Below are 24,682 nucleotides of genomic sequence, written 5' to 3'. Positions count from 1 at the left end.
CTCCAATTATATTACTATTTTTATAACCATTTTATTACTATTAAACTTTTAAAATTTTAAAAACAAGTGATTGGCGTTTTTCACAAAACTAAGAATGTTTTCTTTCTTCTCAGTTACACTGAACTGTTCTTTGTACACTCTCAAAGCTATGTAAGGTGAGGTGGGAAGATGTAAAGCTATGTAAGGAATGAGGTAGGAGACAGGAGGGGAACAGAGCTGATTAGGAGTTTCACATTCAGCATTCCTGCAAGGATTCACTTATATATGTATGCCCTAAAATAATAAAATAATTATTCCCAGACAACAGTGGGAAATCTAATGTTTATTTCACCTGAAATTAAAAAGTAAATTTTGAAAGTGTAACTGACTAGAGAGAAGTATTTATATGAAATGTTCTTCAATGGCAGATGAACAATTTCACTTGTCAAACCCCAGCAGGTACAAGACTTACAAGTCACCTTGGTGTAGTTTTGTCAGCTTATTTCAGCCCCAACACAGGCTCTGCATAAGCAGAAAGCACTAATCACATCCAATTATATACTTCTGTGACATTAAATGTCTAAATGAGACTTTCAGAAGTCAAAAGAAAGCTTTTTTTCCCACTAAAATCAAGTAAGCTTCAACTTGTTCCTTAGATGAAAATACAGAACTTACCCACTCTGTCACCAATTTTTCTACTACTGGTAGAAAACAGCCATGGACATTTAGATCACAAAAAGAAAGAAAAAAGCAAAAGCAGAGGAGTTCAGAGGGTAAGAAGAAAATACAAAGTTGTATGGAGACGCTTAAAAATTGCAGAGTTGATGAGGCACAGAGGAGAGTTGGAACTGACATGTCTAGGAGTGATCAAAGATGAAAAGGGAAGCCAAGGAACATGTTCTTGGTTCCCAGTTTGAAAGCTGGCAGGCACTGATGGGAGATGCAGAAAGCCTCCCTCAAAGTGCCATTTGCAATAGTCCCACGATGTGAACCTGATAAATGCAACCTGTGTGCTGCAGACACCCTTCTGGGTGGTGGAAATTGAGACAGACACAAGAGCTCACCTTCCTGACAGTGTGAGGGACTCTCTCAAACACTTTCAGCTGCTCAGGAGAAGGCAGCCCAGCGTACATGGGCAGAACACGGAGGTGCTTCTTCATCCCGGTGCGAGCGAGGGCCCGAGCCTGCTCTATGAGCATGGAAACAACAGTCTCCACTTCCTCCTGCAGCCACAGCAGCACACAGTGAGAGGCTGCACTTTAACAGCACATTCCTGTCACCTAGATACAGAAACTGCACCAAATAATACCACTGTAATTGTCCAAACTCCAGGATTTTGACTAGCTCACTCCATGCTGTAATATTCTTAAGATAAATTGCTATTAGTAATAAATAAATAAAGTTTTATATACATGTTTGTGTTCACTGTTATTTGAGTCAATGTCATATCACAAAAACATGAGCAAAATCAGGGGGAAGGACTGAACCAAGCTTAAGAGGAAGTAGGTTAATTTTCCTGTCTATCTCAACTGGTGAGAGCAAAATGGGAGGCCAAAATATTTTGGCAGAGCAGAATGATGTGGGCCTGGATCAGGAATGGCACAGGAACAGCATTGACACCTCCTGCTCAGTTTCATGTTTAATCTCAGCTGTGGCATCTCACTCTTAAAGATAGAAAACAAGATGTTCAAACATTGCCTCATGAAAATGCAAATTCATTATTCCAAAATGAAATCAATAAAGGGGATGAGGAATTGCTTTTGAAAATATGCAAGATGTTACTGAAGTTCTTCAAGGTAGCTCCTCACTGGAGAAATGAGTTGCCTCCCATTTGCTCTTCCCAGCTGCAAAGTGAGCTGACAAGCATAAATAGAGCAGAAGAGACCAGTACATTTCCATCTCATGTCAATTTGTTTTTCTGTCAAACACTTCAGATGTTAAGCCTAACAAATGGAAATTCCATTTGCCTTAACTATTAATGATGACTCACTGTCAATTTAACAACTGGGTATATGTGACTTGCACCAGCAAACCACACAGAATTCCACTCACTAACAAGGCTGAGAAGTACAGCATTAAATGACAAAAACTACCATCCATCACTAGCTTTGACAAATTCAGGCCATATATTGTCTTCACATCTTTGGGACTGGCCTAGTTTTGCTCCCATCAATAGAGAAATGTTTGTCATCTTTACTGAGGATAAAGTAAGCACAACTAAGGAAAGCCTCAGGAGACTGAGGCAGCTTTGCAAAGCTCACAATACAGCACTGTAAATAAAAGGAAAAAAAATAGCTTATGTCTATACCTGGCCAGTTAAAAATGCCAGAATATCACCATCATTCTCCATCTGGTGAATTTTCATTGTAGTTTCCACAGTTGATTTTATATAGTCAGGAACAGGGCTATGGGGAGAGAAAACAGCAGAGACATGAGCAGAAAAATAGGTACAGATTGCTCCCCTCCAGCAGGGACAAACAGAGCAGCTTTGGGACACCAGAGCTCTCATCTAGACAAAATGATAGCACAGTTGCACAGTGTCACTACTGCCCAGACCAGGAACACACCTCTGCAGGTAAAAGATGTCCACTGGAAACGTCCTCCCCTCAACAGTGAGGATCACACTGGTGTCTTTGCTGGGGTCACCGGTATCATTTTGATTAAAGAAATCCCTGAATTTCTGCATTAAAATACAAACAAACAGTTTCAGGTTGACATTTCAAGGAATGGAGAGAAAAACCTAAAGACAAAGAAGTTAAATTACTACTACCTGGATGTTTACTTCATCAATTTGATACTGCCAATTAAAAAATGTGGAAGTTTGATTTTGTTGCCTTCTATTCTGTCTGGGGTTCAGGCATTTAGCACAAATAGCATTGCATGTTTATTACTTTGAGAAGTAAAAATTGGAAAGGGAAATAAAATTAAATTAGCAAAGTCAAAGCTAAGAAGAACTTAGAAATAATTGGTGCAAAAAGGTTTGTGTAGGGCCTGCATATTCTCATCCATTTTTGGGTGAGTGAGTAAATTCTACAGCCCTTACTGAACACCAAGACCTCACTTTGTAAAAGCAGAGTTAGGCATGATTTATGAAAGTTTTTGATTTATGTATTGTGAGACCCCTTCATAAATTTAGATCTATTGTCATGAAGTATTTTGAATAAATAACAGCAAAAGATGGAACTTAAGGACCCATATAATTCATCTCAACTTTTATGAGCATTGTAGAGATAACCATCAACTCTCTGTATTAAAAAAGATATTTATATAGTCACACCAATCATTTTGCTCATATTAACTCATTTTAGATTAACTGTCATCTATTTGAAATGTGGATTTTGGCAGTTAAAATTTTGCATTGTAATGTACAGGATACACAGCAGTGCAAACACTACCAGAGCACAGCACACTACCAACATTCATGGCACATGGTATTTGTCATTAAAGGAAATGTCTGTCTGCCCACATCTTCAGTGCCACATGCAAGCTCTCACCACCATACCTTATTAAGGACAGAGCAGTTAGGAAAAGGGCAGAAGAGGAATGAACATGATATAGGAGATGGAATAGCTGCCATATGAGGAGAGACTGAAAAGGCTTTGTTTGGGGAGCATAAGGTTGAGAAGACACAGCTGAGGTTTACAGAATCAAAGGTGACAAAGTAAATGTAAAACTGGTTTTGGGGGTGGTTTTTTTTAAACACAAATCCCCAGTGCAAGAACTGGGAGATCCTTGATGAAACTAACAGGTTTGGAAGAATTAGACCAAGCACTTCGTTATACAGCAGGTGGCAAACTCCTGAAAATTACTCATGGTGTCCTGGAGACTTACAGATTCAAAGACAAATGAACAAACAGCAGGTCCATAAACACACAGTAGAGGGAAACAGCAGGAAGGTGCTAATATCTGTACTACAGCTACTGCAGCTGCTGAGGCAGCTCAGACTGAACAGACCCACAGCAGGTGCACAGCCTCACGTGCTCTCCCTGAACAGCATCTCCTGTTGCTGCTGCTACAAGCAGAACACAGGGCTGGGTGAAACACTGCTCAGCTCTAAGAGTTCCTCTGCTCTTCCTACTCAAAATGAAATTCAGGATGTTTTAAGTAAGTTTACATAAGTGTCCACAGGCCATGAGTCAATCAGGGATGTTGTAAGATCTCACTGAAACTCAATCTATTAATTTATCACTTAGTTTTACTTGTCTATAGTTGCCTCAGGTTATTTCTATCAGCAAAACTGAGCTAAATGTCCCTTAATAAATTAAGCCAAAAGAACATAATTTCATAAAGAATACAAACAAGGAGAAAAAAGATATCAATACATAAAAAACAGATTCATATTTAAATTCACATCCAAAACAGTTTGCTAATAGAACATGAAAACCAAACAGAGCAACTGAACTACAGCAGATTTTTTCCTGCAACCACTCCAGCAGCACAGAGGACAAGCTGTACATGAATAGCAGCAGTGGAGCTGTCACCTAATGTCACCTCATTTCAACCCAAATCTCTGAGCTGTACCTCTGCATCCAAGGTGGCTGAAGCCACAATCAGGCGAAGATCCCCACGCTTCTTCTGAACCTGGGAGAGAGACCAACAACAGCCAGAGTTCAAACTGCTTTCTGAAATATAAGACTAGAACCAAGATTTAGAGAATCCAGATTACCAGAAACCTCTCTGTAAAACTCCTTTAAACTACAAGACAGGTGATGAATGAAGCAGCCATATCACCACACAGGTCTAAGAACCCAATGACTGTTTAATAGTTTTATGTATTTATTTTAAGGGCATTCAGTCAGTTATTTTAATTTACTCTTGATTTCTGGTAGGAGTCAGATCTTTAGTAGGCTGAAAGTCAGCAACAAGCCCCAATCAGATCACTTCACATGATCAGCAACAGCAGAATCAACAGTGTATTTTTGGAACTATCAGCTAAGGAGACATTTCAGCATCAGGGGAAAGAAACAGAGGATCCTCAATGTCAGATGACCAAAGTAAATAGCTGGGTATGTACAACAGGCTGCAGGATAAATGAGGAAGCAGCAGTCACACTCCCTAAATGAGGAAGCAGCAATCACACTCCCTCAATTACCAGCCATCAGGATCAGAGGTTGAATGAAAAGGATGGAAATTAAAACAGTTACAGAGAGCTGTATTAAAATCACCAAATTAAAATTACAGATTTACAGTGAATTAAAGAATTACCTTTTTTAGTAAGCCAATGGCAATGTCTGTATAAAGAGTCCTTTCATGAGCTTCATCCAGCATGAGGACACTGTGAAAAAAGCAGAAAGGTAAGGTTTCAGAAATTACTTGACTGACACTAGAATCAGTGTCTCCCTGTCCTCTAGGAACAGCATTATTTGAAATCTGCTGCTGGACTGTTACTGTTCACAGCCACTTACAGAACTGGTGAAGTTTAAAAAGCTTCCAGCAGTGAAGCAGGGAGAAAAATGTACCTGACATCACATGGGACATACACACTGTTCTCTAATCAGGCTAGTTTTTGGAAAGGAGTAGAAGAAAACAAGTCTGTACTGCATAGGTTTTCTGGATATCAGAAAAGCCTGTTTGTTGTTGGTTTGTTTTATTAGTATAAGGAAGAAAAAATAAAATCAGGGAATTAAACAATTCAGACTCCATTAGGCCCTCTTAGCTTTTGTCTCAAAACTACAGGTTCAAATCCTGTTGGTTTTGGTGTTGCAATGATCAACTAACAGTATGTTTTGCTAAAAACAATGTTGTTTTTACAACATAAAAAACTCAGACTTCTACAATAATTTTCACTTTTTTGGTATTTAATTTATAATAGCCACTAATGATTTATAAAAACTGCTATCATAATAGCTTGAAAAAAGCAGGTTTTTACCAAATTGCACTTCAGAAAGCACTCATTCTACGTTTTCTTACCTGTATCTTGTTAACAAAGGATCAGCCATCATTTCCCTCACCAGCATACCATCAGTTAGAAACTAGAAGTAAATGAAAAAAAAAAAAAAAGTAAAACAATTCTTGTTATATAGTCTCCACTAACTGTGATTTTTATAGATGCTTTTGTAGGCTTTTTCCTGAATGTTTCCTGGCCTTTAATCTTCTAATGATCTACCAAATTAGACTGTGATGGCAAATATGGTCTTGAGCTAGGTAAGAATTGATGGTAAAACCCTCCAAATTTCCAACTCTAAATGAATAATCACGCTTAAAAAAGTTAAATTCAGCTCTATTTAATGAACAAATATCTCCATTTCTTTCACTGTAAAAGGAACCAACCTCTGAAAAAAAAATCACAAAGCAAATTGTCTCATTCATCATCACTGCTATTCCAGCACAACTAAAGCAAATCCTCTTCTGCAGAACACAAGCAACACTCACATTGCTCATAGCACTGAAAAACAGCTGCAAAGTTGCTATTTAATCCACCAAATTATCTCTCAGCCTACTCATCTTGGGTTTTATCTGTGCTTTTAATCAAAATCTATTGTTAGAGGAGGATACTTTTAATCTGTGATTCACTACAGCCTTTCCCTATGACTTTGAGTGACACACAGGTCACACCAGTGCTGTACCAACAGCTGGCCATACCCTGAAATTGTCCTCTAGATTTAAAATGGTGCTTGTTAGACTAGCAGAATGGAATAGATACTCATTTTATTAAGGTTTGGATTGCCACAGCCATTTCAAGCACAATTTTGGGGTACCCACTTGGGAAACCAAAATGTTACCTATTCTCTTAAGTGGGCATCACAAGGTTCTCATTAATTTTGCAAAAGAACTTGAAGAGTTTCAACCAATCCCTTCAGAGTAACCACACACTGTTGGTGTTTCACCTTAATTCTTGTGGCCTGTGGGTCTGTGCAGTCGTCAAAGCGGATGCAATATCCAACCTCATGTCCCAGCACTGCCCCTCTTTCATCAGCAACTCGGCCTGCAACCTGAGAAAAGAGATCCTCATGAGCAACCAACAGCTCAGCACCCTGCAGCCTTGTGTCATGGCAAGCTACAAAGACATCTAAAGACACAATGAAACTCCACAATACATGAATTAGTCCCTGTAGAATTCCAACCACAAGTTAGTGGCAGTCATTTGAGTGACACTCTAGCCCATGCCTACAGGCAGTGAATTCATGATTTCAGTTGGAATCTTATCACCCAAGAATTCAGGATAATTGTCAATCTGGGTAATGCAAGCAGAAGTGCAGGAATTTCTAAACTATGCTTTATATCTTTGCAGCTACCTAGCTCTATTTCTAACAACCCCCATGCTCTAGATGGGAGAGCAGATAAGTCACCTATTAAAATAAAATCTCATTTTCAGTTCGGGACAAAGCAATAAATCATCAGTTATATTTCTCATCTCCAGTAACAGCCACAGTCCAGGCAGGCTGCAACAACAGTCTCAAAGAAAAACCCTGCTGTGTCCATGTACTAAGCCTGAATGGAATAATCTTTCTATTTTAAGCTTAAAAATGACACATTGAGACATGAAAGGGAAAGAGAAGAGAGTTTGCTGTGAGAAATCATTGCAGCACTCACAACATCTCCTGTAAAACTTGTGCTCTGTCAGCTGGATGCCCTATGAAGGAGAAAAGGGAGGACACTGCAGGCAGACTGCCCAAAGCACAGGATGCAGAGCACTGCTAGAGACTGTCCCCTTAACCAGGCTGGATCTGGTCAAGGAGTACTGGATTCTACAGTATCTACTGAGGTAAATGCTGCTGTGTTGTACATACCAGTTACTATATTACAGAGAACAGGCAAAATGAGGGTTATAAAATGGCACCTCAGCTCTCTGTATAAAAAGAATGCTGCAGCAGAAACTTCACCCAAATCAGAGCCTGGCAGCAGTTGTGAAGACAAAAGAGCAGTGGATGCTTTCTGTGCACCCTGCTAACAGAGAGAAGTCATTGCCCTCAGCATCTCCTTTTCCCCCTCACAGCACATCCAGATGATGTTATGCTCTCCAAGACAAAATATGTATATGCAAACATCTCTCACAATAAAACTGTTTCTCCTTCTGCCTGACATTTTTACAAGGGGAAACCAAAAAAAAAAACCCACACCCCATAAAAACAACAAAACCAAACACAAAAAAAAAATATTAAAAACTTGGTTATGAATTGCTAGAAAGAGGTACACAATCTCTTGCTTCTTCCACTGGCTGCATAACTATATGCAGATTTACATCACTGTTTCACCTTGTGAAAGAAGTTGAGGGTCACACAAGCACAGTCCTAGTCCTGAGTCAATCACAGCTCAGCCCTAAGTTCTGCACACAGTTCTGCTGACATCAGTCAGTTTTACTTCAAAGCTTCTACATCTGCAGTTCTGGAATGCTGGAATGTTTGTCCAGACCCACTAATCAGGTAGAATTCAGTGTGTAACACCAGCAGCTCTTAGAGAAAGACAAGCAGAAACATCTTTTCCTTCAGGAGCTTGTGCAGATTCCTGCCATTCAACAAAACCTGCTGATACACTGGAGGTTCTAATGCCAGCAGACTGGGGAGATGGGGACACTCACTGAAACTGCAGCGACCCGACGAGGCTGTGTCACCCCAACAACTCTGCCTTCAGCTGTCCAGCCAGCTTCTGCCAGGTACTGCAAACAACAGTGGGGAGAAGAGAGACACTGTCATGCTGTGCTTACACCAAGGTGTCAGCCCCTCACACTTGGTGTTTTCACCTGGTTCTGCTCAATATCCCATGAATTCCCCTGAGGGACTACCTGATTTCACCAACCCAACAGACACTTACTTGTGGAATCTGTGTTGATTTTCCACATCCTGTTTCCCCAATAATCACCAGGGTCTGATAGTTCTCCACTAGGTAAAGTATGTGATTTCTGAGCTGAAAGAGAAGATGACATTTAAACATAAAAAGCAAATAGTACAAAAATAAGAAAACTATTAAAATTACAATATTTATATATCTGGCAGACACAGTAGCTTCTTGTTACATGGAGTTCACTGCCAAAAGCTAAAGAGTCCTTTAAAATCTATAAATGACATGTACAGCATATAGTAAATAACATCCATCAACAAAGCCCTGAGAAGTGTCAGTTACAGTTGCCAAACAGGACAATAAATTCCAACAAATAGAGAGCAAAGCCATAAAATTATTATTTATGTTGCAAAGTGATTTTACACTGCTCTTTCAAAAAAAAAAAAAAACCAAACAAACAAACAAACAAAAAAACCCACAAGAACCAGGCATCATACAACACATTTAATACATCAAAAAGAACCCCTGTACCTTAAAAACAGGCAGCTTTTGCCTTTGCTGTTCAATGGAGAGGGAAGCATAAGGGTTGTAGATGACAGTGACAGCGCTGCTCTCAGCAGGGCTCTGCCTCTCCTCTGAGACACTGACACCAGGACCTTCTGAGCCTACACAACAGGAGTGAATTTTAACTGGAACAACACACATCTGCCTGGTACATCACAATACAGCCAAAAGAAATATGTTTCATACAAGTAGGAATCATGGGTGACAGCATTTAAAAAAAACCAAACAAGTTTTCTGTGAAAGCAATTGAAATATTACCTAACAATAAACAAAGGATATGCCCCCCATTTCAGCTCTGAATTCACCTCAGGAACTGAAACTTGATTTATTCCTGCTGCAAATTATCACAAAGCTACTGACAACTGAAACTGTGGAATCACACAAGGGAACTAGAGACAAAAACTCATCTCAGTAACAGAATGGGTCATCTCCAGCTGCAGATTCAACCAGGAAAGTCTGAGAGCAAAGAGGAGGATTTCCCTGTTTTGTAGAATTTCCTTGCTTGCACTTCTCCCACTGTTAAAAGGTTACTCCTTTTCAGAGCTGCCAAGCAGTTCTACCACAAATCAACAATTACCAACATTATTTCCAAGGTGCTTCTCTCGGAGCTGCTCTCCCTGGTGTTAACCACGGTTACTCCCACCCATGGCCAGGATTTTGCTCCTCCCTCAGAACTCCTTGGGATCCCCCTGCACTCTTCACATCCCCTGGAGACCCCGGCAAAGGGCAGCACACCCACCCTACAAACCACCCCCCTCCATCCCCTCCCCTGCCACCCCATACCGGGCAGCACCCAGGGGAGCCACAAACACCCCCTGGGCTTGGGCAGGGAGGAAACAGCCATTTCTCCACTGCCCTCGTGGAGTCATCAAGGTTGGAAAAGACCTTCACCATCATCAAGCCCAACCATCACCCCTGCACCACCACTGTAATCCGTAAATCACCCAGCATCGGACTGTGATGCCTCTTAAAAACCCTCAGGGATGGGTGACTCCATCACCTCCCCGGGAAATTATTCCAATGCCTGACCACCTGAACAGTGAAATAAAAAATTATAATAGCTAATGGAAAAAATATAATAGCTAATGCCGAGTCTCAGTTTAAGGCTATTTCCCCGGTTCTCTGACGGCAGACACGGCAGAAGGGACCAGCACAGCCTCCTGTCAGGGAGTTGTAGGGAGCGATGAGGTCACCCCTAATCCTCCTCTTCTGGAGACGAAGCAAACAAACCCAGCTGCCGCTCCTCATAAGACACATTCTCGAATCCTTTCACAGCCTTGCTGCCCTTCACTGTAAACGCGCCAGCGACCCCAAAGAGCCGAGGGGGGCAGCGCCGCACCCCTCACCACGGCCAGCCAGCTCGGAGCTCTGTCCCCCTCACCCCGGCTAGCAGGGCTCCATTCCCCGCACCCCTCACCGCGGGCAGCCCGCGGCGGGGCTCCGTGCCCCGCACCGCCACATCCCGCACCCCCACATCCCTCACCCGGCTTCCAAAACTTCACCGGCCCCACGGGCGCCGCCATCTTGGGGTGAGAGGGCGGCCGGAAGCGGCGCCCACGTGACGCGGCCCGCGTTGCCATGGAGACCGCCCCCCCCCCCCCCCCCGGGCCCTCCCCTCACGCGTAGTGCCCGAAGGTTTTGGCCCGTGGCAGATCCGCCCTTCTTCCCGTGAAAAATGCGTATTTTATGATAGGCTGCTCGCAAATATTCAAATGAATATTATATGTGTTGTGTCAGAAAGGAATGCTGTGTTAATTTTCTTAAGTAGCGTGTCAAATATAGTTTTAGGTCGTAACAAAATGTTAAAATAGAAACTATGCTATTTAGGATACTGTTTTTTCCTAAAGAAAGGACTCACACTGAGATAGCAGCCACAGGACACCTAAATCTTTCAGAGACAGAGAATTTATTGCTGCATTATCACTAGAAAGGAACTTCTTCCTGCCTCGCTCTGCCATGAAGATGCCGTTAGGATTATAAATTGACACTGACCAGACAGAATCCTATGTTTGAATGGAATTTATGCATCATGTATGAATATGCAACAGGCTGTTGTTTTTAAGGGTTAATCCTCTGTTAACGTGGGTCCCTTTTCGGGCTTATGCTGCCCAGAAAAAGGTACCTGGACATCTGTAACTCTTTGTTTCTATTGTCTCATACTGTCCTAATCCTAATTGTCCAAATTATTATTACTCTAATTGTATCACTATTTTTATAATTTTATTACTGTTAAACTTTTAAAATTTTAAAAAACAAGTGATTGGCATTTTTCACATTCTCTCTGCCTTTCTTCCCTCACAAGGCAAAGATCTGCAGCCGAGAGACACCAGAGTTCCTGTTAGCACTTAGGAACAGGTACTGCCCAGCAAACTGCAGTGCAGTGGGTGGCTTGGCAGTGGCTGGCCGAGGAACAGTGGACTATGAGGGAATAAGGTTCAAACTGGCATCAGGTTTGCACCTTATTTCCTGGCACAGAAGCTGGGGCTGCCCCTGGATCCCTGGCAGTGTCCATGACCAAGTTGAGGCTTGGAGCAACCTGGGATAGTGAAATGCATCCCTGCTCATGGCAGTGGTTGGGATGAGATTGGCTTTAAGGTCTTTTCCAACCCCACCCCTTCTGTGGTCACCTGGGGGAGCATTTAACGGGGTCGAAAGATCACTGCCAGAAAGTCCCTGCTCATTAATTAATTAATTAGAGCTGATTCCCTCTCCAGTGAAGGATGCCTCCACAGCTGCTGCACTTTACACCAGGCAAGGTGTAAAGGACAAAAAAGAAAATTATCATACTAATAGTGAATAGATACAGCTGTGCCCCACCACAGCCTGCTTACAGCCTGTTTAGACTACAAACACAGCCATGAAAGCCCATGGAAGTTAATATTGAATCAAACTTAATGTAGGCTTTGAGTTAATTAAGTAGAAGCTAAAGGAAATATAAAAAATTGAAAGCCCAAACTGTTTCTAGTAAGTTTAGTAATACTGTCATATATTCATGCTTATGGGAAAGTAAAAATCTAATCACATCTTATATTCTTATAACCTCCCACACTAGCAGTGCAGTTATGGTGATTAACACAAACTGTACCTCACAACACTCTACCTCCCTGTTATGCTGAGTAACCATATGTAAAAGAGGTTATTAAGTTATAATTATGATGTTCTTTAACGTTCTAAGTATATGTTTCAATGTACTTTTGATACTGAGTCCACACTATCAAAAATAAACACAACTCACAGTATTTTGTATCATCAATATATTAGTAATCATTGAGAAAAAATCCCACATGGAAAGAGCTGCCTATTAAAGTAATGAGATGAATAGCAAGTGGAGAAGTTATGCTTGAGAAAATATATACAGATAATTATTATGAAAATAAGACTTGCACAAACAGTATTTTGCATAGAGTCCAACATTGTATGGGGTTTGCCTTTATGGAAAATAGAGCTAAGAATAAAAATACATCTTTCAAACTTCTTTACATCTGGATGGAAGTTAATAGTACAAAGCTATGAACTATTGAATATTTACAGATTAGGAGAGCCAGAGTGATTACATTTCCATGATTGTCAGTGCAGAAGAAAGAGGGCCCAGATTAGCTGCATACTAATCAGTACATTTTTGCAATGTACATTTCTGCAAGCTCCATCTGTCCAGTTTAATGTCACCTTGCTGCTGTTTAGCTGAAACCCACGTGAAATTCCTCTGCCAAGTTTTAACCTTCCCCTCTGAAGCCCAGAACCCACAAGACACTCACACAAGCACATATCTGAGTATTTTGTAGTCGAAGAGCCACAAGATAAATTGAGAAATGATAAACCTTTGTTTTGGCTAATGAGTATCTGCATTGGCAGGCTGCTGTAACTTCAGTGCCTCAATGTGCAGCTGTTTGTGAGGATAACTTATTCTTTTGAGGGTGATTTTTTTTCTCTCCAGAAATGAATGGATTAAAAAATAATAATATAAAATTGAGCTTCCAAGAGACCTTAAAAATGGTTCTGCCACTGACTTCTGTGTCATTGCATTTCTGGTGAAATTAGGACTTCTGTGAAGAGGCAGCAGCTTCACAGATTTCAGATCTACTCAGCTTTTCCCACACAACCAGACAACAGCAGCAGACACAAAGATAACAAAAAGTCTGTCTGGTAATGCCAAGGAATTGGTCTCATTTGGCTCTCCTACAAACATAGTGGGTCCTTTAGGATATTATCACTCACACATTTATTGCATGATGTCCAACAACCCTAGCAGTCTAATATAAAGGCCATTTGAAATTCAGTCACACTAAAGCCTTGTTTGCTGACACATTAGCTCATTCTGCCTGCCAGCATAGCTTTGTATGAAGAAAATGTAACATTGGAGGAGTAGTAGTGTGGTACTGACCTACTGGTTTCTAGATTAGGGTTACTCCTGGTTTGTGTCATGAACCAGTTGGTGGAGAGTTTGTACAAGACCAAGACTGATTTCAGAGCCTGCTTTCATCTTGGAACAGACTTTCAAGCAATATGAATTTCAATACCTAGATTTCTAAACAAAAAAAAAAAAAAAAAGGGTTGAGCTACTGAGCTGTGACACTGCCAACCCATGCCAACCCATAAGTTTAAAACATGCATGAACAGGTTGAGAAATGAAAATTTAACAGAATAGTAGAAGTCATAATGTAGTAGTAGAAGTAATAATGGCTGTATAGTATTCTTCAAACAAAGCCACAATTCCAGTCTCACTTTCTCTCAGTCTGAGGTTTCTTTCCCAGCTGCCCTCACAAACACACTGCAGGACAGTGCTGGGCAGGGATGGACAGACGTGGTTCCTGAGTTTCTGCTGCTTGCTCTGCATGGACATGCAGTTCATCTCTCTATGATCCAGTGTGGCCTCATAACCAGGGAGCCATTCCTCTTAGTCAGCGGGGGAGAGGTGTGCAGCGTGTTATTTGGGCTGTACAGGGCCTCCCTGGAGGCGTGCAGCCAGCTCCTCTTCCTCTTCAGATCTCCTACAAATGCTCTCAGATACAAAAATTCCATTCTCAGGAAGTGTTCCCTGGTCATGTCTCTGGAAGCCACTGTTATCCTGAACAGCTGGTCCCACACCCTGTTCTTCTTGCAGCTAGAAAACTCTTTGAGGTTGATAGGCTTTGACCGTGAATGAAGAATCCGAAATTCCAGGTCAAAGTGTGCAACTGCGGGGCCTGACAGGATCAAAATGTTACTGCTGTTCAGCTTCCCATCTGTCCACGTAAAACTAGCAAAGGAAGAGTGAGAAAATGATGAGTTAATTCCAAATAATCAGTAAAGAAAATATTCACTGGAAATTCTCCTTCATCACGTTTAGTTATGTTGTTCTTACAACCCAACTGATGAGCAGTGGGCGCTTTTAAGGATAAAAGTTGGTCATAAAATCTGATCAGTTTTCCTTTCTATGGAGAGAAATCATGTAAAGCAACAGAAAGAAATTGGCACTTGCCTGTAGGAGCCTGTGGTCACTCTAATGCCATCAATCAACATGAACTTTTCCCGGACTTTTCCAATGATTTTGGTGCCCGACCTGGTGCAGTACGTGCGCCCCGTGATAATCCGAACCCTCATCAGCTGTTAATGACACAGCAAGAGTCAGGTGCACTGCAAAGTTCAGTGATTGCATTAAAGGAGTAACACAGCAACAGCCATCCCTGATGAACTGTGCACTGGCACAAGAGTCACCCACAGGGAACAAAGTGAGAATTTTGTAGGCAAAGAGGTGACATTTAGGGGCAAACCCATAAACTGACCGTGCAGAATGGGACTGTGAAAATTCCTGTCACCTAATCATCAGGATCCAAATTCCACAGACTCCTGAGAACCTGCTTCTCCCTCATCCTTCAAAGTCTCGACAAGCCCAAGCAACTCCAGTCATGCTTTAGGAGTTGGACATTCCTCCTGCATTTCCTTGAACTTTCAATTAGTATTTGTGCTCAGAAAGCAGCTGTGACATCCAATTACAAAGGTTTCAGATTTTCTATTAATTACTATCTTATGTAGGAATAGTTAAATCTTCCAAGATAGAGCTGGAGCTACATAACACCCATTTTAAGTTGTGGCAGCAAGTATAATAATTTCTTCACTTCACAGCTTAAAGATTACAGCCATAAGATGATCAGTTCCCTACCCCTATAAATATGACAAGGCTCACCTTTTCCTGCTCAAGGTCAACTCCCAGATCCTTGCACATTTTTAGAAAATGGGAAAATGAAGACTGATCTAGAAGGATATACACTTTAACTTGCCGTTGGCTACAGGCTTCCAAGAGGTCTGTGAAGATATCAGTGTCTGTGAAGGAATCCATAACCAGGGCAATCATCTGAAATGAGTTTCAGAAGAAACCATTAGACTGTTTCCACAGCATTGCAAAAGAGATAGCACATGAGAAATTTGAGTTTCAAATTAAATACTCCCCCCTGACTTTTTTTCAGGTGGTTATGGAACATGGTACAATCTTCTGTGATAAAGAGTGTTCTTCCTCACCCTGAGATAGAACTAGACCCTTGGTTTTGCCCTATGTTAGGCAATTTGATCTCTTCCTAAGCAGGAGAGGTTTTTTTCTTGAGAACAGATGACTTTTCCTCAAAAGCATTGCCAGAAGAAAAAGTTGAGCTTACTTCCAATACTACAGTTTTCCCATCTTCCAACATTTCAAATATAAAAAGAAACAGTAAGAAAACCCAAAACCACCAGTGTCTGACTGCTCTTTATATCTCAGCTCTCTGTTTGAGATAAAAGTCAGGTTCATCCTCACCTTACTATTCAGATTCTCATATTTCAAGTCAAGATCTGATTAAAACATCCCTTGAGAGCCAGCTCCTACCCTCGCAGATCTCCCCCACGATCTGAACCCCAGGATTTGTGGATTTCTGGATCCTCTGTAGGATAGGGAAGCAACGACTCTTTCAGAGAGCCGGGAATGGGCACTCCGGGTGCCAAATCCGAGAGAACTCAGCGGCACCCAGAGAGCCCGGACCCGGTTTTCAGCACTGTGGGAGTGGAAAAAGCTGGCAAATGATGAACCTGATTAAAAAATAACTACAAAAGAGGGCGGAAAAGACATGAAGCAATACGAAACAGCAGAGTAATTAAAAACGGAAGAGTATGTAAGTAAGAGTATGTAAGAGTAAGCGGGAAAGGACGAGGCGGCCCCGGGAAGCCGCGCAGCGGGAGCGGGCGCTCCGCGGGCACTCACTCACTCATTTACCCACTCACTCACTCTCTCACCTGCCGGGCGGAGCGGATCTGGCGCCGCACCGCCTCCTTGCAGCCGTAGATGCTGTCCCCGCAGCCGGGCTGGAAATGCGCCTCCACCCGCGTCAGCCCGCGGAAGGCGCCGCTGGCGAAGCCCGGCCAGCCCAGCTCCAGCGCGGGCGGCTCCAGCTCCGAGCGCTCGGGGAAGTAGGTGAGCGACGAGGCGTCCAGCGAGGCTCCGGCCGAGGGCTCGGCCGCCGGCTCCGGGCCCGCGGCGGGCGGCAGCGCGGCCCGAGCGATGTCCTGCACCTCGGGCTCCGACAGGAAGGGCGGCAGCTGCTCCCGCCGCAGGAAAGCGCGCAGCGCCTCGGGGCCGCCCGCCACCAGCTCCTCCAGCGCCAGCCGCTGCGCCTCGCTGTACGGCCCGGCCGGCGGCGGCCAGCGCCCCGAGCCCTCCTCCAGACACTGCGACGCGTTGGCCATGGCCGGAGCGCCCCGGCGCTGCCCCGGCTCTTTATAGCGCTCCTGCTCCTTCCCCGCCCGGCTCCGCTCCTCCCGGCCGCTCGCCCACGGCACAGTCACGGGTGGCACAGCCCGCAGCCTTCCCCACGCCCAGGGAAGCGCCAGCCTCGAAGGAGGAAGATCAGCCCAGCCCGCATCAAAAGGCTGCTCCAAAAGTTGGAGAGGGCAAATGGCCCCAGCCGGAAAGGACCGAGCGGCGACGAAGTGACTTAGTCACCCCGATTTAAAATGCCAAATAAACAGAAAGCAAAGCTCAGCGATGATCAGGTGAAAGCCCCCAAGGCAAAAAGGAGTTTATTTGTAAACTGTTTCTTGTTCCTGTTAGAGTACCTTAACAGCTGCACGGCATAATAAAGTCAAAAAACACATAGAACAAACAAGGTAATTTTACATACATTCAGGAACTGCAGGACTTGGGCTCTTAAAAATACAACTCGATATTGGCTTTGAAGGTGTAATCTTGGCTCCCTCCATGCAGCTTGGTTTGGTGCCAGTGTTCCAGATCCACAAATCAAGCAATAAAGTACCTTATCATTTTGAACAAGTGCAGACAGAACTTTTTTCCCCACCTCCACCTTTAGTGAAGGAGTGGCTGCTTAGAAATCCAAACAATAAAAGTAGCTAAGCCTCATTGTCCTTAGAGATTTCAGACAGAAATTCTAAAGTTAGTTACTTTCAACACTTGCAGCCTTTTTGAGTTATGGATATTTCTATTCATTCATTCATTCATTCGGTGTTCAAGCAAACAGCTGAAATGTGCCATCTACTGGACACACATGCTCCTGAATAAAAAAATACATAACCTAGACTCTGATTTGATTTGGCAGAATTCAGTGTGGTTGGTCACTGAAGTACTTAGATCAGGTCTAAAGAACAACAGTACAGGCCAGATCTCAGGGAGAGACTGCACACACTGCTCAGGTAAGAGACCCAGCAAGAACAGACATACACAGAAATCTGCAAACAGTCACAAAAAGGCTTTGCAAAGCAACCAAACTTCAGGTCCACTCAGTATTGGAAGTATCTTCAAAAACTAGAGTGGCACTTTAGCTCCTCAAACCAAGTTAGTAGTGAAAAAATGATGAGCAGGAAAGAGTATTTCAGACAGCAAAGTTAAAAAGAGAAAAATGTTTATTTATTTCCTACAGTTACTTGTAAATTAACATTACCCAACATAACCCATAACATTCTGTAGTGCATTTGTCAGTTTACTTTTGAACAGGGGCTTTGTCACATGCCCTCAGTGACTGTCTCGCCTTGGAGCCCACTGCAAAGAAGGAAACACACACACACACACATATATTTATATATCTCTAAACAAAGGCACCTGAGCATGATCAAACCAGAGGGCTAGTTAGCTCATTCTGTTTCAGGAGGCTTAAAGAAAGGAAAAATAATACAGTTGAAGATAACCTGCAACTGTTTCAACCCTCTTTGCAACTTGAGTGGAAGAGTAACATATAAATCACAGAAGTTAGAATAAAATCAGCTTCATGGCTCTTTGTAAAAGCTGATTCCTCTCCTGTCAAAGATAAAGTAGAAATAAAAGTCAGTATTGGAAAAAAAAAGATTGAGAATTCCTTGATATAATATAATTCCTTGATATAACATAGATCTCCAAAGCTACTCTGAGCAAGTTCAGTGTGACTCAGATTTTTCCAAGTTTACATAAATTAAAACTAGGGCATTAGCAATCCTGGAAAGCAGTAACAAGTTCAGTTTTGAAGTTAAATACCCAAAATCAAAATGATCTTCACCTCTAATCCATACAAGAGGAACCTCTAAGTTGTTACTATATAATGTCTCTTTTTCATCACTTACACTGCATACTATAAAACAAAGTGCTGGAGAGTGGTGTATTAAAAAAGTATCGAAGAAATAAAAGTGCTGGACGGAAATGGAAGAATTTTAGGTACAAAGTGACAGCAACTTGAGCCTGGGCTTTGCGTGGTGTGTGGTCAGGGCAGGAATCATTTACTGAGGGAATAGAGCGAGGCGTGGCGCAGGCTGTGCAGGCTGGCGCTGATGTCGCGCCTCTGCTTCAGGCTGCCCCCGGCAGGGACCTGGCTCAGGTAGGTGGCAGGGACACGGCCCCGCCGGGACAGGATGGCCACCATGTGGCTCAGCTTTGACCTGATGGTGGAGTAGTGGAACTGCCTCTCTTTGTGCAGTTTTTGGAAATATTGTGCCCTGTGACTACTGGAATATTCAAAGGAGCGGAGAGAGGATATTGAGCCTGTAGAGCTTGCAAGAGAGCACTGGGACGATGATGAAGACAATGATTGCAGACTAGAGCTGGATACGGCCTTCGCAGACAGAAAATACTCTTCCTTTGAAAACTTTCTGGGAAGGAGGGGTGTTTCTGTGCCCTCCTCTTCCTTTGTCTGTGTCACTGCAGTCTTCAGCAAAATGGATGTCTGAGTGCCTGTCCCTCTGGCCGTGACAGAAGCCTGAGTGCCACTGTCTGCTGTGGCAGTGCTGGCCTGAGTGGCTGCATTGCATTTGGTCACAGCTGCCATCTCTTCCCACGGGCCAGTTTGAGTTGATGCACTTCTCTGTTCCACTGTGCCCACTTGATTGCTGAACGACTCCTCTTCACACAGGCAAGAAAGCTGCAGGTTGCAAAGCTTTCCTGCAGGAGTATATTCAGTTTGATCTGCTTTTTCCAGCAATTTCTTTGGCGTGCTAGACAGTCTGGCAAATTCTGCTCTCAAGTTGCCTTCCACAGTATATTCTTTGGAGGATTCTGTTCTGGTCAGCAGGTGATCAAACATGCCACTGTTCCTGCAGCTGGACGGTCGCTTTGGGCTGATGGGCAGTGACTGGGCATAAAGAATCCTGAACTGGAGGTCAAAGTGTTCAACCACTTGACCTGACAACACCAGCAAGTTGCTGCTGTTCAGCTTCCCATCAGACCATGTGAAACTGTTGAAAACAAACCAAACCTCACAGTTAATCTCCAATGCATTTCAACAGCGCAGCTACAGACAGCAAGACTCAGCTTAAAAATGAAGGTAAGAGAAGAAGTCAACAGGCTATTAATTTCTGCAGAAAGAACTCTATTTAGCCATGGCCAAAAGTTGAGTAAAGCAGTTTTCCAAAGGTGTTTTCAGATTGGTGTCAGCCCCACTTGGACTCAGCTGGTCCATGTGCCATTGGCACTCATTAACACAGGACAAACAGCAAAGTTAATGCATACTTTTGCAGCAAATCTCCATTTCTACAGCTTCACTGGGCACCAGCAGACCCCCAATACTTGCCTGTAGGAGCCTGTTGCCACTCTAATGCCATCAATTAACATGAACTTCTCCTTGGCTTTCCCAACAATTTTGGCACCTGACCTCATGTAGTACGTGCTCCCTGTGAGAGTTCGAACTCTCATCATCTGGTTCAGAAAAGAAAGGAAAAAAGTGACATCAAATTTAAGTTAACTTCCAAAAACTTTTGATTAGCAATTTTACTTAAAAGCACCTAAGCACAGTATGGAAGATAGGAATGAAATGAACTTTTTTATACAGGCTGTGTATGAGTGTTTTTAGTCACACAGTGCTAAATTGCTGTTAGATTAGGTGACAACAGTCAGTTCCAATTAGTTACTGCACAGGAAGGCAGGAGTGTTTTTCCCTCTCCAGAGAAACTTACTGCACTGAACAGAAGCCTATCCAAGCCATAACACAGCCATGTCCATTTATATTCACAGCAGTAAGCAAATCACCTGGCTCACATCACCCAAACCCTCTTAAAAGAAAGTATTAGGAAAGAAAGCAGATGGTACCAGAGCTGTACCACCCTTCAGCTTCCCACGTTTCTGTTTTGCTTAGCAAGCAGTTCCTTGAGCCAAAGAATAAAACTATTTAAACATTGCAAAATTAAATCCCTGAAAATTGCTGCATCCTCAGGATAGGGATCCCAGTGCACACAGCAAATGGGGCTGGTACACATCAGGGTTGTAGCTCCTACATATGGGCAACAGACAGGTTGCTTTGGCCTTTCAAGGCAGTCTGATGCTTTGTAGAAAGGCTTCTTTGATATGCATACACTGCACCACAAAACTAAAAACAAACCACACCGACCCCAATTTAGTACTTACACTTTCCTGCTCAGGACAAACTCCCAAATTGTTGCACATTTCCAAGAAATGGGGTACAGAGTCCTGGTCAAGGAGGATGTAGACTGGGACTTGGCGGTTGTTATAGGCATCCTGAAGGTCACTGAAGATCTCAATATCTGTGAAGGAATCCATCACAAGGGCAATCACCTGCAAGGAAAGCCACACCACTTACTCAAGGGACTTATTTTACACAAGACCACTGCCTCCCCCAAGCATTTTCTCTTGCTGTTATCATCAGGGTCTCATGCATTTCCTTGTCCTGCTGCACAGGCTCTAGCAAGCTCTAAAAGATTTCTTCTTCTATATTCCCACAACACTCCTGTAAATTCATTGTGCCCCAGCATGCAAAGCAAAGGCCTGAAGAGGTTATTCCTCTGTCTGCTGCTTTTGTACACCTTCACATTCTCCTTTCCTACACAACCCCCTGTAGTGTGGCTAGGCTGGGGAAGCAATCACAGCAGAATCTGACAAATCTCAAGATAAACCATCTCCACACCTGTTCTCCCAGTGTTTCAAGCAGCTACAGGAGAATTAGCTCAAATGAGCTCCTTGCTGTCAGAGCTCACAAACTCCAGCTGATTTCCAGACTCTTCCTGGTCTTACTGAGTTTATATCCCTTACCTTCACAGGAAGTCCCTCCACTCACCCAACAGTTCTTTCAAAAAGGCAAATCCTAAAATGGGAATATCACATTTATGAACCATCTCTCCAGCTAATTCAGAGCCACCTCACACACTGATTTGGTGCTCGAGTTCTCACCCTCCCAAACCACTTCTGTGTAGGGACACAAAGATATAAAGGATTCAGCTCTATGACTGAATTTTCCACTTTTCTATTAAACCAGCGTAAAGAACAATGAGAATACAACCACTGTGAGTACCTGGCACCTGCCCTTATCAGATGGAGGCTGCTGCAGCACACCCAAGGTGTATAAGCATGCAACACAGCTGCTCTGTGTGTGGCACAGCCTGTACTCAGAGGAAACCTTTCCCACAGGAACAGGCTGAGCTCTGCATTCCCACTTCTCTCCTGCTCCCTAAGGCACTGGTTCTGCTTGGCTGAGTTCTGTCATATAACATGCACAAGCACATGGGTATTTCTAGATAAAGTTACTTTATGTTGGTGCTTCTTGCGTGTGTTCTGAGTTTCTTGCCACCCAATCACTTGTATAAGTGTTGAAGAAGATTAAAAACCAATAAGATGCTTTTGACAAGACCAGACAAGTGAGAAAACCACCCCTGAAAACAAAACAATTCACACTAAATCCTTGGGAACAATGATGCCTTCAGATGACAGCTCAACTCACAGCACGTTTGATAATTCTAGTCCCAGAATTAGCAGCTGAAAAAGAAATACAGTTTTGCCCAAAATGTTTAGAGGAAAGACAGAAAAACCTTTTCTCCAGTCATCCATTCAGGATGGCAAGGACAAGATCACAGCACTCACTTGAACTAACTGCATTTGAGTGCATTAATTAGGGAAGAAATTATGCAGCATCTGGAGTTTTCCCAGTCTTCACATTAACTTGAGGAACTCAGAAATTATTGAGAAGTATCACACGGAATCTGACATTCAGTAAATCTTAGTGTGTCAAACATGCCCATTTATCTCCACAAAAATTCTCCCTGGATCAGGCACAGCCACAAACAGGGCAGGAGCAGCTTACCTTGCTCTTGGCTCAGAGTGAGGGAAGGTTTGCCAGGATGCTGCAAGAACAATATTACAAACAAGTACAGCTTTTGGGGGGAATGAATGCCTTTATGGTGTTCACTCGAGTTACCAGACTGGTCTCATATACCTGTAGGGATTGTTTGAGAACAGAGCTTCCTCTGGGACCGTTTCTGGCAAGGAGCCCGTCGTTCATGTCATCCTCGCACACTCCCTAAGCTCCTGCCCTCGCAAGGGAGTAGAGCCTAAGCTCGGTTGTTGATTCAGGGTGTGCCGTGCACGTTACACAAAGAGACAGAGGTTGCTTCATCTGGCCACCCAAAAAGGAAGCTACACATTTAAATTTTAGCTGAGCCAATGGAATGGCTGCTAAGGAGAAGGGTGGTTCCCGGCTGGGATTACAGTTGCAGGCTATAAACTCCGGGAATGCAATGAGTTACAGGGAACAGTTACAAGTTCCTACGCCACGTGGTTTTCAAGCCATACTGTGCATCAGAACAAAAGCGTTCACTCCTGTGGGGAGAAAGTCCTGTCAAAAGCAGTTCTGTACGTCACTTAGCGAGCTAAGGAAGGAAAATACAGTCACGGTGTTATATCTATAGGTACCCTTCTCTTATAGAAGAGGCTTTTTCTGTGTCACACCTTTAAAGGAAGTTTCTGCAAGCGCACCTGTGTGGCAGAGACCATCAGTGGGGACTCTTGAACAGGAGACCTTTTGCTCCCTGAAAGCAGGGTCAGCTGGATCCAGCGGCTATGCTGGCCAGGGCAGAAGCGCTGGGCGCATCACCCAGAGCACCCGGGAAAGGGAGGGCTCGCAGATGCAGCAGAGTGCCACTTCTTCTGCATTTTCGAGCTTGTCCTCCTCAACGACGCTGTCTGCTCGACAAGGGTTTTAAAGCCACTTGGCTTTGCTCGGTGTCCCATGGCGACGCTCAGCGGTGCCGATTCTTGATGCGCTCGCAGACCCAGGGGAGAGGGACCCCGGGCAGGGCAGGGCAAGGAAGGGAGCTCCGCGGGCACTCACTCACTCACTCATTCACTCACTCACCTGCCGGGCGGAGCGGATCTGGCGCCGCACCGCCTCCTTGCAGCCGTAGATGCTGTCCCCGCAGCCGGGCTGGAAATGCGCCTCCACCCGCGTCAGCCCGCGGAAGGCGCCGCTGGCGAAGCCCGGCCAGCCCAGCTCCAGCGCGGGCGGCTCCAGCTCCGAGCGCTCGGGGAAGTAGGTGAGCGACGAGGCGTCCAGCGAGGCTCCGGCCGAGGGCTCGGCCGCCGGCTCCGGGCCCGCGGCGGGCGGCAGCGCGGCCCGAGCGATGTCCTGCACCTCGGGCTCCGACAGGAAGGGCGGCAGCTGCTCCCGCCGCAGGAAAGCGCGCAGCGCCTCGGGGCCGCCCGCCACCAGCTCCTCCAGCGCCAGCCGCTGCGCCTCGCTGTACGGCCCGGCCGGCGGCGGCCAGCGCCCCGAGCCCTCCTCCAGACACTGCGACGCGTTGGCCATGGCCGGAGCGCGGCTCCGAGCCCGCCGGGATCGCTTTGTGCAGAGTTTGAATCCAAACAGCGCGGCCGCCTCTGGAGGAGCCTTCCCCGCCCCGCGCCGCCGTTGGCTCCGGCAGGAGGGCACCGCCTCCGCCGGGCGGGACCGGGACGGAGATCCCGGCTGGGGACAGCCCTGCTGCCCTTCAATGGAGCTCCCGGCTGGGGACAGCCCTGCTGCCCTTCAATGGAGCTCCCGGCTGGGGACAGCCCTGCTGCCCTTCAATGGAGCTCCCGGCTGGGGACAGCCCTGCTGCCCTTCAATGGAGCTCCCGGCTGGGGACAGCCCTGCCGGCCTTCAATGGAGCCGGGACAGCCCTGCCCGAGCCCGCTGTCCTTGAGTGGAGCCGGGACAGCCCTGCCCGAGCCCCGCTGCCCTTC

General features: G+C 44.4%; 3 protein-coding genes across 4 annotated transcripts in view; all 3 read right to left on the bottom strand.

Annotated features, from left to right (window-relative positions):
- DHX35 (DEAH-box helicase 35) overlaps positions 1–10,822 on the bottom strand; it is a 29,936-nt gene extending 19,114 nt beyond the window's left edge. The window contains exons 1-11 of one of the 2 annotated variants that reach the window (XM_066561683.1): positions 10,745–10,822; positions 9,229–9,362; positions 8,731–8,823; positions 8,498–8,575; positions 6,807–6,911; positions 5,890–5,951; positions 5,185–5,254; positions 4,501–4,560; positions 2,547–2,659; positions 2,288–2,384; positions 1,044–1,202 (exon numbers count right to left, since the gene is read on the bottom strand). In XM_066561683.1, coding sequence (XP_066417780.1) covers positions 1,044–1,202; positions 2,288–2,384; positions 2,547–2,659; positions 4,501–4,560; positions 5,185–5,254; positions 5,890–5,951; positions 6,807–6,911; positions 8,498–8,575; positions 8,731–8,823; positions 9,229–9,362; positions 10,745–10,784 — 1,011 coding nt within the window. In that variant the 5' untranslated portion in view covers positions 10,785–10,822. The remainder of the gene's footprint in view (positions 1–1,043; positions 1,203–2,287; positions 2,385–2,546; positions 2,660–4,500; positions 4,561–5,184; positions 5,255–5,889; positions 5,952–6,806; positions 6,912–8,497; positions 8,576–8,730; positions 8,824–9,228; positions 9,363–10,744) is intronic. The other variant, XM_066561681.1, reaches the window with a different exon arrangement.
- Positions 10,823–13,932: 3,110 nt separating this feature from the next.
- On the bottom strand, positions 13,933–16,950 carry LOC136563970 (protein FAM83D-B-like). Its single transcript, XM_066561684.1, has 4 exons — positions 16,501–16,950; positions 15,425–15,592; positions 14,720–14,844; positions 13,933–14,497 (listed from the first exon to the last, which is right to left on the bottom strand). The coding sequence occupies exons 1-4, from the start codon at positions 16,948–16,950 to the stop codon at positions 14,107–14,109; spliced, it is 1,134 nt and encodes a 377-aa protein (XP_066417781.1). The 3' UTR covers positions 13,933–14,106.
- A 1,969-nt stretch (positions 16,951–18,919) lies between these two features.
- On the bottom strand, positions 18,920–24,266 carry LOC136564008 (protein FAM83D-B-like). The gene is made up of 4 exons (XM_066561738.1): positions 23,817–24,266; positions 21,080–21,247; positions 20,250–20,374; positions 18,920–19,914 (listed from the first exon to the last, which is right to left on the bottom strand). Exons 1-4 carry the CDS (start codon positions 24,264–24,266, stop codon positions 18,960–18,962), a joined length of 1,698 nt encoding a protein of 565 aa, XP_066417835.1. The 3' UTR covers positions 18,920–18,959.
- Positions 24,267–24,682: the final 416 nt, after the last annotated feature.

The sequence above is a fragment of the Molothrus aeneus genome, chromosome 17 (genome assembly GCF_037042795.1).
Source record: "Molothrus aeneus isolate 106 chromosome 17, BPBGC_Maene_1.0, whole genome shotgun sequence".
Lineage (NCBI taxonomy): Eukaryota > Metazoa > Chordata > Aves > Passeriformes > Icteridae > Molothrus > Molothrus aeneus.
Note: the sequence above shows the minus strand (reverse complement) of the source record. Positions and strands in the feature narration are given on the sequence as shown.

What these genes read in the sequence shown, in the direction of transcription:
- LOC136563970 (XM_066561684.1), bottom strand. Translation starts at nt 16,950, where the DNA reads ATGGCCAACGCGTCGCAGTGTCTGGAGGAGGGCTCGGGGCGCTGGCCG. An exon ending in AGATCCGCTCCGCCCGGCAG is followed by an intron (nt 15,593 to 16,500) that starts GTGAGAGAGTGA and finishes AACTCATTTCAG; the next exon opens with ATGATTGCCCTGGTTATGGA. An exon ending in TTGACCTTGAGCAGGAAAAG is followed by an intron (nt 14,845 to 15,424) that starts GTGAGCCTTGTC and finishes TGTCATTAACAG; the next exon opens with CTGATGAGGGTTCGGATTAT.
- LOC136564008 (XM_066561738.1), bottom strand. Translation starts at nt 24,266, where the DNA reads ATGGCCAACGCGTCGCAGTGTCTGGAGGAGGGCTCGGGGCGCTGGCCG. An exon ending in AGATCCGCTCCGCCCGGCAG is followed by an intron (nt 21,248 to 23,816) that starts GTGAGTGAGTGA and finishes CTTTCCTTGCAG; the next exon opens with GTGATTGCCCTTGTGATGGA. An exon ending in TTTGTCCTGAGCAGGAAAGT is followed by an intron (nt 20,375 to 21,079) that starts GTAAGTACTAAA and finishes TTTCTGAACCAG; the next exon opens with ATGATGAGAGTTCGAACTCT.